We start from the raw sequence: 21,120 nt of genomic DNA on the forward strand, positions 1-21,120 counted from the left end.
CAGTCGGAAAAACCTGTCCCAAGACGACCTAATGACTCATTCAGCCTTGTTCGGCACAGTAGAATGAATAGCAACTCCTGTTGTAGAAGAATTCTGCTTTTTTTTTCAGTAATTCACAAATTTGATCTGGGTATCTTTGTCATTTAATATTTTAAAACGCTATCTCGACGTTTCCTTCCTCATTTCGGAAATAGTTCTAATAATTAGGTCATGTCTTCTTATTAGGTAAGGCTGAAAGCCTCCTAAATAAAGCTAAATTAATTAATTAATTCTTATTAGGTAACTAAGCAAACGCGGAGCACCTTCGTGATGCAAGTTCGCAGATCGCATAAAGATTATCATAGTTCATATCTAAAACGCGTGCCGTGTTAGAGAAAAGATTTATTCTAGGCTTTAATTCAGGAAACCATAATAATTTCAAATATGGTAAAATATCTCTGTTATTGAAAGTCGTGTTACACAGTGTTGTTAGCTTTTAATCTAGTTGTGCAAGATCTTGCAATATAAACTTTTGACGAATGCGTACAGATACGAAATCAAGGTCTACCATTTTTGGATGACTGACAAATCAATTTGCATGATTCTATTTCTGGACGTTTTTTGATCATGTTTAAGTCACATTTTGGTAACTTTTTATAAAGATTTTGGTCACTTTTTAGTCACTTTTTTAAATGATTTTAGTCACTAATTCACTATTTTTATTGCTTAACACTGCTATCAGCCCTGTGATTTATGAGCGTTTTAATGTAATAATTTTATACCGTATTACGTTGTTTTTCATTTTAAACCAATTACCGCAGACAAACAGACATAGTACTGGCATTTTGTTCATCGGACACGAGTTTAATGGTCAATTTAAATGTTTTTAGTTGGTAGTACCGCCTCCTGGTGCGCGCATAGGGGGAGAGGTAGCTCATCGATTCTTCCGGTTCGCCTCCTAACATCGTGCTATAAGGTACCAGGCGATAACCAGGGTAGTTGATCGACAGCTCGATGACGTCATTTCGTTAGCGTCTGCAATGGGAAATTCTCATAGCAGGCGTTGACGATGGGACGATGTCGAGTTGTTGAATAGCAACTATAGTGGTAACTCACCGATTACCTGTCGATCTGCCAAATTTGGAAAGACGTCTGCATTGAATTGTCTCATATAATAATATTCCGCCCACTATATCACAAGAAATTGCGAGTAGCTGAGTGGAATGGAGATAAGTTAAGCATTGGGTACAGGACCAAGTCTCCCCTGGGTGGTGCCAAAAGATGAGCGCAATAGAATCATCAAGTTGCCATAAGGCACGGAATGAGACTATTGCATGGCTGGGTAGTCAAAGTCTTCCATTCGTTAGTCATTTCAGGTGGATTAGAACAGGTTTAGGTGGGCGTTGGCCAGATTTGGATTTTTCAGATGTAATCTTGGATAGGACCCTGTCATTGAACGTCGCGTGAAAGTGGAACTTAATGAAGGCCTAAGTACTTTTTCGTAGTTTTTAGTTTTCGGATTTAAAAGATCGTCGGTTACAGTGGCCTGCTTACTGAGCAGAAAAACGCGGTCCCAGGTCCTTACATATCAAAAAGATTTATGGTAAAATCGCTTGTGTATCGTGTATTTTGCGAAACTCGTTGTTGTCGTTGGTTTCGGGTTTGAATGGATACACAAATTTGAGCAACGGTATTATGTGATATGAGGGGCTCGGTGGCCTTAGAGCAACCGTTTTTGCTTACAGAGCAGAACATCATGAGTCTAATCTCAGGCCCATCCACATTCAAGATTCGTCAATCGTTTTATTTGTTAATATGACTACATGGTAATAACAGCAACTCGGTGATTAAAAAGGTGCTCGTCTGCCTAGTGGCAAACGTTTTTGCTTACTGAGCAGAAGACCGCGGTTTTAGTCCCAAGCTCCTTCGCGTTATATGATCGTTAGGACATCAATTCAGCTTATCGTTTACCAAAACGAACCCTGCTGCAAACCCAACCCTCTTATCCAACATCCCAGTGATTCCTCGTGGAAGTGCAGAGGTGTTCTCGGCTTCCATCAAAGCGAGTGTCATGTCAACACAATCCTTCCCAGTCCTTTCTTGACCTGTGTTCGGGCGCGGCCGGCGTTGGTATTGTCTAATTTAAGATCACCAGTTTTTACACATTGAGGATGATTGCTAGTCCCAAGCATCGTCTATTGGTTCTCTGTGTAATTACAGCTGATCTGGCAGTAACAGAGTAGCAACCGTGGGCGGTCAATCAAGCTCAAGCTCAAGGTAGTACCGCCTCCTGGTGCGCGCATAGTCAATAACCCTTGCGTTTGACGATTACACACTACCACCATTTGTTCAGGGTACTACCTATCACAGTGTTCTGGCGGAAGTGTTTTAGTGGCGATGTTTTATATTGAAAAATATTCAATGTATTATATCTGTTTGTCATGCTATTACATTACTATTGGATCACTTTTACTAATTCACTATCACTTTAAATAAAATATAACAGATACTATTTCGTTTACTAAATACTTTCAAATTAGACTAGACTAGAAACTGTTATAGTTTTTTTTAAAGTGATAGTGAAAATAAATAGTGAAAAAGAATAAGTGAAAGTGATAAAATAGTAGAATTAAAAGGAAAAACAATAAGGTGAAGTATTTTTTTTTCCGATTTGTCATCGAAATTCACGGGTTTTTCCTGGTTTTTGCCCGGTCACTTCGAATTCACTGGTAACCTTTTGCAATTTTCGTCCAAATTTTTTAGACTCACATCAAAATTAATACAACAGCTTTCTGTTAGTACCAATCATAATTCAATACTCCTTCTCCTCCGGCAACTGTACCATCTTCGAGTCCGATTTAGAAAAACCAACACTTTACACTTGCGCTTCTTCTGCCTTTGCCGTAGCACTTCAGCCACTACCCTCTAAACAATGCAGATCCGCACTTGCTGATGGAGCCTGTCAGCCGGGCAGTCAGTCAGTCAGTCAGTCAGTCCGGATCCCAGTCTACCTTCGAAAAAAAAAAAACCCACCAAAGCTAAGCCCAGGACCAATTAATGAAATTCTCCCATCTGGCGTTTGGGCACCTGATGGCGGCCCCACAAAATAATAATGCTGATGGAGTGTTGTGGGTCTGGTTTTCTTTTTGCCTCGTCTTCGGGACCATCACCACCAGCGCCACCTATCTCTCGAGTATCTTCCTCATTCGGCGCGTACATGTTGGTGCTTCTTCTATTACTATGGCCCACAATGCGCTGTGTGCCGGCATTCATTTTCAAATCGATTAAAAGTTTTTATTTATGCTTTTTTTTACCCCAGCTGTTGTTTCGGGGCATACGTGTTTGTTGGAGATTAAGTAATGCAATAGAAGTTTCGAGACTGGTTCAAAATTTGAAACTTTTCTTTTCAATAGAAGTCGTATTTTGATCATAATATAATGTATATTTTAGGTATAAACGGCACATTATTTAGACACAGTTTAATTTGCAGTCTGTAAAATTTACTATATATTATTTTTTAAACAATTTTTGATCAACTACGCTTTAGCGAACATGTTCTCTATTGCAGCCACAATTTAGAGAAAGGTATATGCATTTTGTTTATCTTGAATTGTCATTTGCACGACAATGCAGCTACATTTTCCTTATCAAAAAGTAATGTAACGCACTGTATATATCTGCCGATATATGCACGTTAGGGTGGGTTAAGTTTGCACGGCGGAATACAACTCCCTGCCCTCCACTGCTCTTTTGATCTGTATGGAGGTCCCCAACAACTGTGTCAAATTTGAACGAATGTGGTTATGGTCTGGGAAGCTATCTTGGACAAAGTTGTTCTGCATAGGCTTCCACTTCTAAGTCCCATGTATGTTAAAACTTTATCATTTTATGAATGTTTTTGACAAGCAAATGAATAGTTTCGATACATTCGGAAATCCAGATTCAGTCCAGTCGTTCAGTTGTTGAGGACCTTAGTTCAAATCGAAAAGCAGTGACACAGGGGGTGGACCCACCCTAATGTACATAGTTCGACATTCTTCATCCAATAGACCAGCGCAACAAGGATGGGACGTATGGAGCAGATCGGTTTTGCCACTCGGTTCCGCATATCCAAATAATAATAGCAATATAATGGTAACAACATGAACAGCAGCAAAGGCAGTAAGTATAGTGGCAAACGTGGAAAATGTAAATGAAGCCCCAGCGCAGCGCTCATATTACTTTACCTATGCGCGTTAGCTAGCAGAAACCCACCTAGCCACCCCCCCCCCTTCCTCCGCCCTTCTCTTCGGAGAAAGATCATTACCATTATTTCGGTATGAGCGTGGTTATTCGGCGTGATTTTGTGTATCTACCACTTTTTGCGACTAGAGCTAGGTATATAGAGAAACCCATTCAATCACTGCTCCGGAGCGCGGTAACATACTCACAACACCTGTTACCTGTTGCCCGTGTTGTTGATGTTGTTGTTGTTTGCAGTAATGAGGTGGTGGGAGCAAAATGTGTGCGTACATAGCTGATTTCGTTAAAATGATACACCGTTTCGGTGAAACAAAGGAAAAGTATAGATTTCGGAGGTGACGTCAAGCTGTAGAATGTGGGTCAACTTCCATTTCCATTTTCGGGGTTATCGAAATGCAGAAGCTCGTCTCGTGTGCAACTGACAACAGTTGTGGCTCCTTCGAGGGTGGAAGTACTGGCAATAGGATGCTTATTGAAAATATCATTCCGTCGTCTGTAGCTACTTTTGAAGCTAGTAAAAATTTGATTACTTTTGGTGAATCGATGAAGCATCTACAACATCTACAGTAGGGTGTTTCATTTTGAAAAAAGTGATGAATTTTTGATAGGCCACCCTCCAGTTCGATTCATAGCCCCAAAATATGAACCTGTGCAAAAAATGGTAAAGATTGATGAAGGTTTAGAGGTCGCGCCAATGATTTGGATTTTGTATGGAGATTTTGGTGAATTAGTATGGGAAATTATTGATTTTCGTTTACATTGCTCTAACTTTGGTTGTAGTTGTCCAAACGTTGAAAAAAAAAAATATGTGGTTGTCATGACAATGATCAACAAGCCTGTTGTTGTTGCGATGAAATTGGCGTTGTTGCCTTGTACATATTCATCTGTCAATTTACCCTATTTTGCCATTTTTTCACATTTTTATAATTCTTGATACGCTGCAAAACTGAGCGTAGCAACTGTAGGCTTTTTGTTTATTGCCATAGCAATAACATACTAAATTTTTTCGACATTTGGACAAGTAGAAGCAAAGTTATAGCGATATAAGCGATTTTTTAAATTCTTCCATAGTAATTCCCATACAAATTTCAAATCATTGGCGCGACCTCTAAACCTTCATCAATCTTTACCAATTTTTGCACAGGTTCATATTTTGGGGCTATGAATCGAACTGGAGGGTGGCCCATCAGAAATTCATCACTTTTTTCAGAATGAAGCACCCTAATCTACAGTGAACCGGAAATTGTAAGTTTCTCTTGCAGTTTTGAAGGAAATATGCCGGTACTCGCATATTAGTCTCATTTGTAAAATCTTCATATTGAGAAACTGACGATTAAACACATTTGAATAATTTGCTGTTTTCAGCTAAATCTAGTCATAATATCCAGTACTGATAAACCAGAATGGATTAATCTTCAGTAACAAATACATAAATTTTTAAAACTCTGAACTGAAAAGTTATAATACTTCAAGAAATTTTAAAGAGTCTGGAGTTAAATTCCTTGCACAGTTTTAAGCCTCATGGAATTTTATTATAATTTCTAAGGACCTCATTCCACGGGAGTTCTGAGAGAAAAAATTTACGAGGAAAACATCAACTGCAATCTGCTTTCATGGTACTTCTGAGGAATTTTAGATTTCATCTGAAGCCTAAGCTTAAGATAGTTAACTCCATGCTAATTTTCATGAGAAATCTCCATTGAATATAAAATGGACTAACCTGAGGTTTTCATAACTACTTGAAAGTTCCCGAAATATTCCTGAATTTAATTAAACTGCTTAGAAATTATTTGTAGTTTCAGAAACTAAACTGATGCTCGCAATACTTTTCATCATTTCTTTTAACTTCTCTAAACGTTTTTCAGACTTCCTAAAGTTTCCACAATTTTCCTAACGATCATGAATCTTTTGTAAAGTGTTAACAATTCACTGAATTTCTCGAAACTTTTTTTTTTTTATTTATGCAATTTTCCTGCTTTGGAATACCTTTGCTCTGAGGATATCCGTTCTTTCTTGAAGTTTTTTGTTTGTTTAGAGCTTTATTAGCGAGATCAATATCTTTCTCGATGTTCTCGAAACTTCTCCTAAGTGTTTATGGTTCTCATGAAGCTTGTTGTACTACCATGAATTTAATTGAACTGTTCTAAAAAATGTTTAAGCTCGCGTGAACTTTTGGACTTATGTGAATACCTCAATAATTTTCTTAACATCTCTGCAGTTCTCTGCAAATCTGGGAACTTCTTGAAATTTCCCGCTTATTTAGTGAAACTAATTGAACTGAACTCCCCAGAAAATTCCCTTTATTTTTGGAGCTTTACCAAACTTATTTGAGATGCTCCCGAAGTGTCCATAAATGTTCATTGTGTTTCTCGGATCTTCCCTTAAGTTCCATAGACTTGTATGAAGTTCTCGAAATGTTTTTGAATATCTCTGTACTTCTGTGAAATTTTCGAAGCTATTCTGAAATTTTAGGAACTTCTTTAGGCTTCCGCTCCGCAGCGAAATAATTATTATAGGGTAGAGCACTAGTTCGTCGTAATCGCCCATTTCCGTTCTATCGATCAGAAACGATCAATAATATCAATGATTTCACTGTGCACAAATCAATAATAGGTTTGTTCCGATGCGTTAGTTCATTAGCTACAACATAAATCCTGTTAGAGCGCATTGTATGAATATTTACGCTCATTGTTGGCAAAACAAAAGAAGCGCTCCTAGCGAATCCCCCTTTTCTACGTTTATCCGTAGGACGAAGAAAATCTAATGGTGTTTCAATGCGTTAGGACGGAATTGAAACTCATAGAACGAATTTAGAATCAAGAAGCAGTATTAGATTTTAACAATATCTCAACAATTTGTGACTCTTTATCAAATCTAACGGTACGTATGGAAAGGTGAATAAATTGCGAAGTCATCTTTCCCAGAAATTTTCCATTTTTTGTTTAAACTCGCTCAGAAAAGAGAGGTAAAGCGCGGGTTCTGCTTAGTAGGACGGAAATTAGATCAAAACCCTAGTTCTATGATTTTTACTGAGCTTCTCAAGATTTGTCTGAAGTTTAAATCATCGAAACTAATTCATAACTTTTGCAATAGTCTAGAGTTTCCTGATGTTTTTAAAACTGCCAAAATATTTCTCAATTTCCTTAAAATTCTTTAGGCTACCCTGCCTTAGTATTTTTTTAATTCCACAATTTTCCTTAAGTTTTATAAAGTTTATAAACGTTCACGGAACTTTGCCTTAAATCACTAATTTTCCCTGCAAGAAGTTTTCCATGCTTACCCTAATTTCTCTAAATTGATCAAATGTTCCGGTAAATTTTCTGATATATAGTTATAATTCCCTGAAGCTTTTCGGATCAATCATAGAATTCTCGAAATATCCCGTAATTCCAAGCCTGCAAATTTCCTTAAGTTAATGTGATTTTTCTGATGTTATCTAATCGTCCTCGAAGTACTCGGAACTTCACTGAATATAGTGAAACAATAAAATATATCTAGATTTATTAAAAGTTCTCTGGAATTTCTTAAAAATATAGGTGTTGCTAAAAGTTTTCGCATTTTTTTTTTAATTAATGGTTCTTCGTTGATGTTCTCTGATCAACTTATCTAAATTTTCGAATTTTCTTTAGATCTTGAAATTTCCATGATACAACACCCTTGAAATACTCTCACATTTCTGGATGTTCATATAATTTTTATTGCGTTCCAGAAATTTTTCTCTGAGCGAACCAAAATTTCCGGAAATTCCAGTTTCTGCAATTTTGTTGAATTTTTTTTAACTGCTTTTTTATTCTCTGATCTGTTTTCTTGTTCTTGGAGCTTCTCTAAAATTCTCAACTCTAATGAAGAGCTCAGTTCTGCTTTAAACTTCCTTAGAATTCTCTGCATTTCTGTGAAGTTCGTGAAATATTTCTGAAGTTTTCATAAATTTTCTGAAGGTCATCATTCAAGGGGTGGTCACTCTACACACTTATTTTGCGCCAACATTTTTCTCAGTGTGTCTCAAGTGTGCCGCGCTGTACCAAGAGTGCCATGTCATCGGACTGATTTTTTGTTGTGAATAATTGTATTTTTGGCAACCCGGTATCTGATCGGCCCAATTCCGTCTCCCGTATGTCGCAGTGCGATGAAGATTTGATCCAAGGGACAATGCTATCCCTACCTCCCCGCGGTGCCGGCTGGGGTACGAGTAAGATCGGGTAACCAACCCCGGTGGGACCTTGATCGTATACTGACAGGGAAGGGCCGGAGAGTGCAGTATTCGAGCGTCTGTTCACCATAGAGGTGCGGCTCCAAACGGCGTCTGTTCTCCATGTTAGGAGCGGTTGATCAAAGTCCTGGTGCCAGCGTGGGACTCTAAACAGTGCTGTGCACGATGGTCCTCCGGCGAGACAATGGGGGTTGGTGAAGGCCTCACAAGCCAGACCGGAACAATCGGCATAGACCCAAGCAACGGAAACGGACTAACGATTGGAAATTCAGAACATAGAATTGCAAGTCTCTTAATTTCTTGGGAAGTACCCACATTCTTTCCGATTTATTGAGGGTCCGCAAGTTCGACATCGTAGCGCTGCAGGAGGTTTGATGGAAGGGATCGTCGGTACATACGTATAGGGATGGTTATACCATCTACCAGAGCTGCGGCAATACACATGAGCTGGGTACAGCTTTCATAGTGATGGGCGAAACGCAGAAGCGCGTGATTGAGTGGTGGCCAATCGATAGCAGAATGTGCAAGTTGAGGATCAAAGGCCGTTTCTTCAATGTCAGCATAATCAACGTGCACAGTTTTCACTTAGCAAGTGACGATGACGATAAAGACGTTTTTTACGCGCAGCTGGAACGGGAATACGACAGTTGCCCAAGCCATGACGTCAAAATCGTCATCGGAGATCTTAACGCTCAAGTCGGGCAGGAGGAGGAATTCAGACCGGTTATAGGAAAGTTCAGCGCTCACCAGCTAACGAATGCCAAATCGCCTTAGACTCATCGATTTCGCCGCCTCTAAGAACATGGCCATACGTAGTACCTACTTCCAGCATAGCCTCCCATATCGGTACACCTGAAGATCACCGCAGCAGACAGAATCGCGAATCGACCACGTTTTGATCGACGGAAGGCACTTCTCGGACATTACCTACGTCAGGACCTATCGCGGCACAAATATCGATTCGGACCACTACCTTCTAATGGTCAAGGTGCGCCAAAAACTTTCCGTTGCCAACAACATTCGATACCGACGCCCGCCACGATACAATCTGGAGCGACTGAAGCTGCCCGAAGTCGCAACTGAGTACGTGCAATGCCTCGGCGATGCTGCAGCAAAGAACCCATCATAATGTGGAGCGATACAAACAGAAGCGAATACAGCAAACCCATCTTTTCCGGGAAAAGAAGCGCCGCCTGGAAGAGCTGGAGTGCGAAGAAATGGAGCAGCTGTATTGTTCTCAAGAAACATGCAAGTTCTACAAGAAACTCAACGCATCCCGCCAAGGCTTTGTGCCGCATGCCGAAATGTGTCGGGATAAGGAAGGGGGTATCTTAACGGACGTACGTGAGGTGATTGAAAGGTGGAAGCAGCACTACGATGAACACCTGAACGGTGCAGAGGCGGAGGACCAAGGCGGCCGGAGGAATGGCTTCGTCGGTACAGCGGATGAGGGGGACATGCCAGCTCCCACGATAGGTGAAGTTAAGGATGCTATCCGACAGCTCAAGAACAACAAAGCATCTGGGAAAGATGGTATCGGAGCGGAACTTATCAGAATGGGCCCGAATAAGTTGGCCACTTGTCTGCACCGACTGATAGTCAGGATCTGGGATACAGAACAGCTACCGGAGGACTGGAAAGAGGGAGTAATATGCCCAGTATATAAAAAAGGCGATAAACTAGAATGTGAGAACTATCGAGCGATCACTATTCTTAACGCGGCCTACTAAGTGCTTTCCCAGATCATCTTTCGCCGTTTATCGCCACTAGCAAGCAGATTTGTGGGAAGTTATCAAGCCGGATTACCTTCTGACCATTATTTCATTTTTACGGATAGTCTTAGCTCATTGGAGGCTATTCGTTCAATGAGGCCGATGAAGCACTCCTCGTATTTCCTGCCTGAAATACGAACTAAACTGAGTGCTTTATCTAACTGCTCCTATACTATCACCTTAGCTTGGGTCCCATCTCATTGCTCAATTCCGGGTAATGAGAAAGCGGACTCATTGGCTAAGGTGGGCGCTATGGAAGGCGATATTTTTGAGCGACAAATCGCCTTCAACGAATTTTTCTCCATTGCTCGCCAGCAAGTCCTCATCAGTTGGCAACAAAAATGGAATAATGGTGAATTGGGAAGATGGTTACATTCTATTCTCCCACATGTGTCGAACAAACCATGGTTCAAAGGGTTGGACATGAGCCGCGACTTTATACGCGTTATATCAAGGCTTATGTCCAATCACTGCTCGTTAGACTCGCACTTCTATCGAATTGGGCTCTCAGGCAGCAATTGATGTGCGTGTGGCAGTGGTTATCACGATATCGAGCATGTTGTTTGGTCGTGTACCTTACACCGTGTTGCCAGATCTGAGTTATCCACATCCCTCAGGGCCCGAGGAAAACAACCCGCGATACCCGTTAGAGATGTCTTGGCGAGCCGAGACCTTGACTATTTGAATTTAATTTATGTGTTTTTAAAACGGATAGATTTGAGGATTTAGAAGTTAGTGTCATCTTGTGTTCTCCCAAGTTGTTAGCTACCCATCGGTGTACCCCCATGTTTGTCTTTTTCATCAGAGTGTCGCCTAGTTCGAGATCAAGAGCACATTGCTCTCCAAACCTTGTGTTCACAATCCCTACCCTGCCATCCATTTGTTACAATTTGTTACCCCTAACCTCGAGTAATCGGCCCCCACTTTACTAACGTTAGTTTTAAGTAATTTTGTTATCTAAACAATGAATATCGGCTCCGCAAAGCTACAGCAAATGAGCCTGGAAAAATAAACGAATTATTTAAAAAAAAAAATCAAGCCGGATTTGTGGACGGGCGAACGACAACGGACCAAATCTTTACGTTCCGGCAGATCCTCCAAAAGTGTCGTGAATATCAAGTCCCTACGCACCACCTATTCATCGATTTCAAGGCCGCCTATGATACTATTGACGAAGAACAGTTTTCACGGGAAGCTGACCAGACTGATCAGGACTACGATGGATGGTGTACAGTGCTGCGTGAAGATATCGGGTGCTTTATCGGACTCGTTTGAAACTCGCAAAGGACTTCGACAAGGCGATGGTCTTTCCTGCCTCCTGTTCAACATTGCGCTAGAAGGTTTTAAGAAACGTGCGGGCTTTAACATGCGGGGCACGATCTTAAATAAGTCCAGCCAGTTCATCTGCTTCGCTGACGACGTGGACATTGTCGGAAGAACGTTTCAGACCTTGGCGGAGCAGTACACCAGGCTGAAACGTGAAGCAAAGGAGGTTGGATTAAAGGTGAATACGTCGAAGAGAAAGTATCTGTTAGCTGGAGGAACCGAGCGGGATAGGGCTCGCATAGGCAGAAGCGTGACAATCGACGGAAATGAGTTCGAGGTGGTGGATGGATTTGTGGACCTCGGATCATTGGTGACGTCGGATAACAACTGCAGCAGAGAAATCCGTCGGCGTATTATTGCCGGAAGTCGTGCTTACTACGGACTCCACAAGACCCTGAGGTCGGGTAAGCTTCACCTCCGTAGTAAATGTACCATGTACAAGACGCTGATAAGACTGGTAGTTCTCTGCGGCCACGAGACGTGGACGATGCTCGAGGAGGACCTGCAAGCACTGGGTGTTTTCGAACGACGAGTGCTTAGGACCATCTTTGGCGGGGTATGTGAGAACGGTGTATGGAGGCGAAGGATGAACCACGAGCTGGCGCAACTCTATGGTGAACCCTGTATCCAGAAAGTTGCAAAAGCTGGACGGGTACGATGGGCGGGACACGTTTTAAGAATGTCGGACAACAATCCCCCAAAAATGATATTTGCCGCGAATCTGGCCGGTACAAGACGAAGAGGAGCACAGCGAGCAAGGTGGTTAGACCAAGTGGAGCAGGATCTTGGAAGTGTGGGACGGTCAAGAAATTGGAAACAAGCAGCCACGGACCGAGTGAATTGGCGCAACATTGTCATGCAGGTGCAATCCTGAGGGATGTAGGACCAGGATAAAAAGAAGAAGAACAGTTGACCTAGATTGAAGGTCATTTGTTTTTCTGACAGCAAATTATACAATAAATTATTTAAAATACTGGGTAATCCACTACTGTGCAGACTGTCTGACAGTATGTCTATGGAAACAGAATCAAATGCGCCCTTAATATCCAAAACGACTGAAGCCAATTGCTCCTTGTGCGTAAAGGCCAGTTGAATATCAGGTGAAAGCATCGCTAGACAATCGTTTGTTCCTTTACTCTTTCGGATACCAAACTGCGTATTTGAAAGTAGGTTGCTTGATTCAACCCAATGGTCAAGTCTTGATAGGATCATTTTTTCTAATAATTTCCTCAGGGATGATAACATAGAGATCGGACGGTAAGAATTGTGATCAGACGCTGGTTTCCCAGGCTTTTGAATAGCTATTACTTTAACCTGTCTCCATGCTGGTGGAACTATATTGAATTCCATAAATGAATTATATAGGTTAAGTAATCGTGTTTTAGCGATATCGTGGAGGTTTTTTAGAAGGTCGAATTTGATCAAATCGCTTCCCGGAGCAGAGTCATTAGATGAAAGAAGAGCCATTGAAAATTCTCTCGATAAAAGTATGCCAGTAATTTTGTTTCTTTGCTTTTAGTAAGTTTTCAAGCTTTAGATACTTTTCAAAGATACCCTTTCACAGAATTCAGCCTTTAGAAAATGAGCACCAATGACCGAAGTAACAATCAAGCACCCATCATTTTAAACTGTACATTGGACAATTTGTTACCTATGATTATCTTGAAACAAATGAAAGCAAATTTTAATAGGTGTTTTTGTAGCACATACAGTGACAGAAGAGCAATAGTTGGCATTCGAGTATTCTTCTCCCAAATTTCCCTTGGATTAATTTTAGTATTTCAACATTACTACAACAGTAATGACCCGATTTTGTCAGCCTAAATCTAATTGTTTTACCTGTCACAAACTCTAGGATCCCCCTCCCCCTTAAAGAGTGGATATTATATTTGAATCACCCCTCGTCTTATTGCATCAAAGTATGCTTTAAACATCTATCTTGAAGATTAATGAGAAAGATTTGGAATTACGGGTATCATGATCATGATGCGCGGAGGGCCGACAAAATCGGGCCATTAATGTAATTGGAATATTTCCAAAACCTGTGGAATGTTACTAAACTGAACTATGTGTGCCCTGAACCTAACGAACTCAATTCGAGGAAGCGACACTTGTATCAACACTTCGAGGAATGCAACAACCCGTTTAATTTTGACAATTGCCAACCAAATGTTTACCAAAAAAAAGATCCACACAATAGGCCCCATTTTATACAACGCCAGAACATGTGGATGGTTAAATAATATTCAACTCAACTACCGCAAATACCTACTATCATTAACCCACGGTGTCGGTGCCGGTCACTCTGTTATCAGTTTTATCACGTTCTAGCCCGCGTACCAGGATACCCCGGAATTGTCAGACAAAAATGTACAAACCACGACAATAATTCATAAGGCCCAACACACTCTGTCTGAAAACACAAATATGAACGGTTCTGTACACGCAGTTGCGGAGAAATTCCATGCCAAAATGAACAACGACTATTGGTTTGGATTTTTCTATTACAAAATCTGTATCTAGAAGCTCAATCGTGTTGGACTATATTCAGGCGTATTTGTTTGCCTTTGTTTTTAAACAAAGCAGTTACTTTGTTCATTTTGCCATGGAATTCCGCATCATAAAAGTGAAACCAGGTACTGATTGACAACGTATTTTTTTTTATTATTTCGGGTAGGTATGTGTTATCATCGCAAAAACAACCATTACAGAGGTGCCGGGGTGGTCGGAGGAAACTCAAGATAAACACGTAATAAATAAAGAAAATGAAACCATCATGATAATAGTACCTTTCTGGCCACCGCTTCCGAAGGGGTTCCCGCCGCTCGGGCCGCCGACCCGCGGCGTCGTCGGTGTCGTCGTGAGTGCCGCTGCCACCGTGGAAGCACTGTCGTGGACCTGCGTCGCAGCAGTTCCGATCGTTTTGGCGAGGTTCTTCCGGCGCTGAAGCAGTTCCTTCTTCCACTGGGGAATCGGCTCGCCGGAGGTTGCCGATGCTGTGTTGTTACTAGTACTACTGCTATTGTTAGTAGCATCGGCCATCATGCATGAACCGTTTGATTTATTTTTTTGGTTAGTCACTCACAGCACACTGATTTTTGTTTTATTATATTAAGTACACACTCTCTCTCTCTGTTACTCTACTTTGAATTAAATCCACTCACCACCGCGCCGCCGCACTGTACTTAGGGGTTGTGTGAATTTTGTTATTGTTGTTATTTTCACTCTTTTGTTATTGTTTTATGTTAATGAGCCAATCGCTTGGAAACCGTTTTCCACATGCTCTCTCTCTTTCGCTTTTTGTCTTCTTCGTTCACAGGGACCACCGCAAGGTTATGCACTTAGGATGCAGCCATGGCGTAACTTCAACTCTTTTTTTTTTAGTCAATGAAAGTAGAAATTATACCAGAGTGAATTATTGATTTTTTACCGCCTTCCTCTTTCTCCGATAAAGGTTTTCACCACAAATCACTCACTGCCTTCTAGCTGTTCGTCACCAACTGACTCATCACGCTACCTTGCCTGAGGTTGACCAATTTTAGTTTCGGCGATGTTGTTTCTCGCTAATGAGAAATCAATTTTCGATACTTTGCTATCATTAGTCAGTCGGTGGTATTGATGATAAGATAAGTGTATAACGGTAAATTGCGACTGATAATAGCAGCAAAAATAGGAACGACGACGGCCGCGCAGCGGTTTCGTTCCATGTCCACTTGCTCACTGATGATGGCAAGTGGCTTTTCCGTTTCTCTCTAGAACCCTATAGAACTAGTACTAGAACAACAGCAGCAACAACTAGTAGGAGTGGAAAATGTGGCTGGCATAATTCGAAACTAAACACGCAACGAACGAGCCTCCCCCCGATTATTTCGCATTTTTAGACCTATAGGTAGATGTGTGTAGTTATAGGTGTTGTTGCTATACCTACTAACCATCGGGGAACGGGTAATTTAAACTGGTTTGCCTGTCGGATCGGAACTCATGGCGCGAGCGCACACTCGCAGGCAAAATTGTCCATCAGTCTACATCACAGCGCGGGTTCAACTAACTTGGATTAGGTTTGCCTTGATTAGTGCGGGGCGTCCCTAAGCTCTGTCGGTAAAGGCACATCTACAAAGCCAAGACCATGCTGGAGGTGGCTGGGTTCGATTCCCGGTCCGGTATAGGAATTTTTCGGGTTGGAAAATTTTCGACTTCCCTGGGCATAGAGTATGATTGTACTTGCCACACAATTCTGCTAATGCAAAAATGGTACAGGCATCGAAAGCTCTCAATCAATAACTGTGGAAGTGCTTTTAGAACGCTAAGTTGGGAGCACGCAATAAGCTAATGTGTGACAAACAATAAGCTTGTGTAGAGAGTAGCTAAAGACGTCTGTCTTTGGTAGTGGTTAGAGAAGACCTAATTTTATTTAAGACGTTAACAATTAAGTATAAATGTCAAGGCTTGCTTCGATTGCTAACAGCTTCACTTCAACATTTCGTGAACGTCCATCCGCAGTACAGCCGGAAGACACAGAGCCACCAAGAAGTTGGATCAATTGATCTAGGATTCCTCCTGCTGTTGGTTCACGTGGCAGCGCATTTCGTAATCCATATTGTCGTGAACTCAGATCGAGGTTGCAAGCCTCGATCTTTTGTCACTGGAACGACGCCAGCCAAACCATCCCGCGTTGATCAGCAACGTCCATCCGTTTCAAAATTAGACACAAGAATGCGAGACGAGCGACTAGCCAGCCTGAATTAGCTCGATGAACCAGTCATCCATCCTTTGGCACTCTTCTATCCCAGAGCATCACAACAATCATTTATTCTATCTCCCTCGTGTGATGTCTGATGTCGTCTCGAAGCCGATCTTCGTTTTCCATGACACGAATCACATTTGTGTATTCGGAGCTTTCCGAAGCTCATACTCAACTGTTCTCGGCGCGTATGAATCGTCTAGTTATGTCATGTGTGTCGACTCCCAGTGTTGCCAAATGCACTTTGTCGACTTCACACGAAATTAAAGTAAATTAATTTTTATTTTATATCAACCATATCACATACACTACACAACACTCCTCCTCAAGCCGCAGAGATTCCCATCATCGTACGGCTCTCTTCAAACTTCGTCCTCTGCAATGGTTTGGTTAATCCATCAGCGATCTGCTCCTCCGTGCCAACGTTAACCAGTTTCACCACACCACGATCCAAAGCGTCCCTGATGTAGTGATGGCGTATGTCGATATGCTTCGTGCGTGGATTATAACCACCACTCTTGGCGATTGCAATACAGCTTTGGTTGTCGCAGCGGATTTCCATTTCTCTTTCTTCGTTGAATAGCGCAGAAAGTCCTCGCCACCAGGACGCTTTCTGTACCGCAGTCGAAACGGACATATATTCCGCCTCACACGGCGATAGCGCCACCATAGGTTGCTTATTGCATGACCACGAAATAGCGCCGCCTTGAGCCATGAAAACGTTGCCGCTGGTTGACTTACGTTCGTCCGGATCGGATCCCCAATCCGCGTCGCAGTAGCCGACTATGCTTGTTGTGGACCAACTTCATGTTTGAGGTTCCACGTAAGTAACGCAGAACATGGTTCACCGCATTCCAGTGCTTGATACCTGGATTATTGTTAAACCGGCTGAGGGTATTCACGGCGAACAGTATGTCCGGTCGAGTGCTTTGCGCCAAATACATAAGACACCCGACAGCTTCCTGATACGGAACATCCTTCATAGCCGCAGACTCCTCGTCATCCTTCGGGCTCGCATCCTTGGAAAGTTTCTCGCTAGTGTTCATCGGTACCTTCACTGGTTTGCACCGATCCATGTAGAACCACTTCAAAATCGTTTCGATGTAGGCTTCTTGATCCAACGTTATCCTGTCAGTTGTTCTGCCGATCCGGATCCCAAGACAGTGTTTCGCAGGTCCCAGATCTTTCATCCGGAAAATGTTGCTTCAGCATATTTTTCCATGTCTCGTCGTTACTGAATAATGATAATCGTCTACATAAATAGCAACAATAAGAATTTTGCCATTTTAAATGCAGACGTAGACGCAAGGATCGTATTGCGTTGATACCAGGCCAAATCGCCGCATCCAGTTTGTGGTTCCAAACTCGGCTGGACTGCTTCAAGCCGTACAACGCCTTGTTCAGCTTGCACCCCTCGGTCTTCCTTCTTCCGTCAACGAAGCATGGGGGCTGTTCCATGTATATTTCTTCGTCGAGGTCACCTCCAGGAAAGCCGTCACTGCATCCATCTGGTCGATCGTGAGGTCGTGCTTGACAGCCAGGGCGAAAAGGTATCTCAGCGAACTATAGCGAACAACGGGAGCATACGTTTCACCGTTGTCTACCCCCTTTCACTGTGAATAGCCTTTGATGACCAGCCGCGCCTTGTATCGTTGAACTCCTCCTACAGCATCACGTTTCGTTTTGTACACCCATTTGCACTTGATTGCCTTCCTTCCCTTCGTTAGCTTGGCGAGGGTCCAGGTGTTGTTGTCCACCAGTGCGTCCAACTCCTCTTGCATGGCACGCTTCCACGCATTGCTATCGTCCCGAGCCAATGCTTCTTGATGAAAAACGGGGTCGTCCCCGAATTTGCCATCCATGCCAGATGCTAATGCCACTAGACCGTCGTTGTCGCTCGGTCCAGCAGTACTATCGTCAACGGGGAAACCAAGGAAGTTGCTCGATTCATCGGAGATTGGCTGTGAAAGTGAGATACCAGGAAGGCCAGTACTATCAACGTGAAAATCTGTGTACTTGCCTGGAAGCACGTACGACCTTTGACCGAGGTGGTTCTGAAGTTTGTCGCAGAGGGAGCACAAGATCAGTCAATGTGGATGTGTTGGTATCGTTATCGCCGCTTGAATCATCTGCTTCATGGTTCTCGTCTTCTGTATCCGATTCGCAAGGCTCGGTCGGATCAATTGGAATGATCGGCTCTAATACGGCCTCGAACGGTTCCTCGACTTCCAGTCTGGCAAACGTTGCCTTGCTACGCCGAGCATCAGGACCTACAGCTTCAGATGGGACTCCTTCGTCCAGGAAAACGACTTCACGGCTCTTGATAGTTACCTTCTTCTTCGGGTCGTATAGACGATATCCCTCGGTTTCTTCGTCGATTCCCGTGAGCACGCATTCGTGGGATTTGGGGTCCCACTTGCGACGTTTCGCTTTGGAACCTGGACCATGGCTTTCGTTCCAAAAACACGAACATGTGAAAGGTTTGACTTTCTTCCACTCAACGCTTCTTTCTTGAAAACTGCTAACACCTCGGCTTCTGATTTGGGTTTCAGGAAGTACACGAACATGCGTCTAGTTTTGTCATCGATGAAAGTAATGTAGAAACCGATTACCGCCAATCGAATTCATCTCCATCGGTCCACTGATATCCGAATGAACCAGTTGTAACACCTCCGACGCACGGGATCCGCTTTTTGGAACCGGCAATTTTGACTGCTTTCCCATAGGGCAAACGCGACAGTCTGCAGCGCTAGCTTCAACATTCAGTGTAATCCCTGTCGCAAGGCAACCAGTAAGCTTCTTCAAATTTCCGACACCAAGATGACCCATGCGTTTGTGCCAGAGATCGAGACTTTCAGCAGCATTACACGACAAAACCTGTGTGTTATTCGCTGCCTGGTCCAGCTTGAATTGATTGTTGGAGTGGCTCGTCGTTTGCGTTGTGCACTTTGCAGCCATCGTTGTTGAAAGTTACGGAATACCCCTTCTGCACGATTCTGCTGACCGAGAGAAGATTCACCGTCAACCCAGGAATATGCTGCACGTCACTCACTGCAACGTTGTCTTGAGCATCCCTGCACACCGATCGAAGATTTGCCGTTCCGCAGGCAACGATATCCATCACGCCACCGTTAGGTTCAACAACCTTACCGTCTGCTTGATCCAGATTTGTGAGGAGCTCTCGATTGCACGTCATAAGTGCATACGCCACAAAATCGAAAATCCAGTCGTCCGCATCCTTCTTGCCAAACGTAGATAGAACCGTGCAAAATGTTTCACCTTTCCATGAATCCTTGCAGTCCCTGGCGATGTGTCCGTACCGAGCACATTTTCTGCATTTCGGGCCCTTGAATGAAGTAGACTGCTTCATTTGCTTCGAGGTTTTTTCATGCCGTTTGTTGGTTCCGAAGGCCTGGTTGTTTTTCTTGCTGCCTAGCAACGGTTGCTCTTGAAGAAGTTTGGTCTTGACAAAATTGCCAGTTATGGCAACTCCGAGTTTTCCAAAGCCATATTCATGGGTCGGTAATCGGCCGGGAGGCCAGCCAACAAAATCATGCCAATCCAGAGATCCGGAAACTTGAATCCGATGCCGTTCAGCTGGTGCGCTGTCGAAATTACCTGGTTAACGTATTCTTCCATTGATCCACACGAATCCAGATCCGACTTGATGAGCTTGTGGAGCAAACCGATCTGTCGAGAAAGTCCTTTGTCGTCGAATGCCGTTTCCAACTTGGCCCATGCAGCTTCGGCCGATTCCGCGTCCTCAATGTGCACATAGATTAGCGGATCGAGAAACAGGATCAGTTTCAACCGCGCTCGCAGATCCTTCTGCACATCCACCGGTTCGAATGTTCCGTCTGGTTTCTGCTTCGGCTTCACTGCATCCCAGAGTCCTTCCAGCTGAAGAATAGTTTTCGCTGCGAACTTCCATGAGGACCAGTTGTCCCGTCCAGTCAACCTCTCGATTGGAGAAATACTTGAGGAACCGCCTTGAGAAACTCCGTTGAAATTCGAACTTGTACTCATTTTTCTATCTTCTTTCACGACCGGCCCATAACCTGTAGAGAGTAGCTAAAGACGTCTGTCGTTGGTAGTGGTTAGAGAAGAACTAATTTCACTTAGGACGTTTACAATTAAGTATAAATGTCAAGGCTTGCTTCGATTGCTAACAGTTTCGCTTCAACAGCTTGAAATGCGAAGAAGAAGAAGAAGAAGTGTGGAGATTGCTGATTTTCGCTTGTTTATTTGTAGACATCAACAGACTGGGTTTAGTCCTAATGATGGATTAAGCAATACTATAAAATACAATATAGTCAAGAAGTAACAAGCTGCAAAGGCCGTGAAGTCCAAAAATATATCACGGAATCTCTGACGCAGCGTCTCGCGTGCCAAGTGAAATTTAAATAAGGAAGCAACACGATTGAAAACCTTTAGTTTGTACGACGAAAAGGTATCCTCAGCATTGCGTTGTTACGGAGTGCTCGTGGTTGAACGTTAACGTCGATTTGTTGTAGAATAGAAGGACAATCGATTCTGCCCTGCCACATACAGGGCCCTTGTCGTATCTCTTCGACTCCACAAAGGATCCAGGTGAATTAACTGGCACCGACTTTCGTAGCTTGGAAGGCAATCGTCGAAGGGCAAACCAGATGAATCGCCGTTGAATAGACTCTACTCTTTGTACACTGTTATGGTAATTTGGATTCCGTACAGGGCAGCAGTATTCTAGCACCGACCGGACGAGGGAGCAGTAAAGCGACTTCAAACAAACTATCCTGAAAATAAAGCCGAGCGTTCTAGATGCCGTGTCGATCACGTACGAGATATGCTGGCAGTATGTGAGTTGACAA

The 21,120-nt window shown here is 42.9% G+C and overlaps 1 protein-coding gene across 4 annotated transcripts in view; it reads right to left on the reverse strand.

Annotated features, from left to right (window-relative positions):
• The window catches only part of bif (bifocal), a 270,059-nt gene that overhangs the window by 241,578 nt on the left and 7,361 nt on the right, over positions 1–21,120 (reverse strand). For 3 of the 4 annotated variants that reach the window (XM_065225630.1, XM_065225628.1, XM_065225631.1), the window contains exon 1: positions 14,319–14,900. In XM_065225630.1, coding sequence (XP_065081702.1) covers positions 14,319–14,574 — 256 coding nt within the window. In that variant the 5' untranslated portion in view covers positions 14,575–14,900. Of the gene's footprint in view, positions 1–14,318; positions 14,901–21,120 lie in introns of those variants that run through there. The other variant, XM_065225629.1, reaches the window with a different exon arrangement.

Source organism: Ochlerotatus camptorhynchus, unplaced genomic scaffold (assembly GCF_037179485.1).
Source record: "Ochlerotatus camptorhynchus isolate MF236.1 unplaced genomic scaffold, CSIRO-AGI_Acam_v1.1 ptg000232l, whole genome shotgun sequence".
Taxonomy (NCBI): domain Eukaryota; kingdom Metazoa; phylum Arthropoda; class Insecta; order Diptera; family Culicidae; genus Ochlerotatus; species Ochlerotatus camptorhynchus.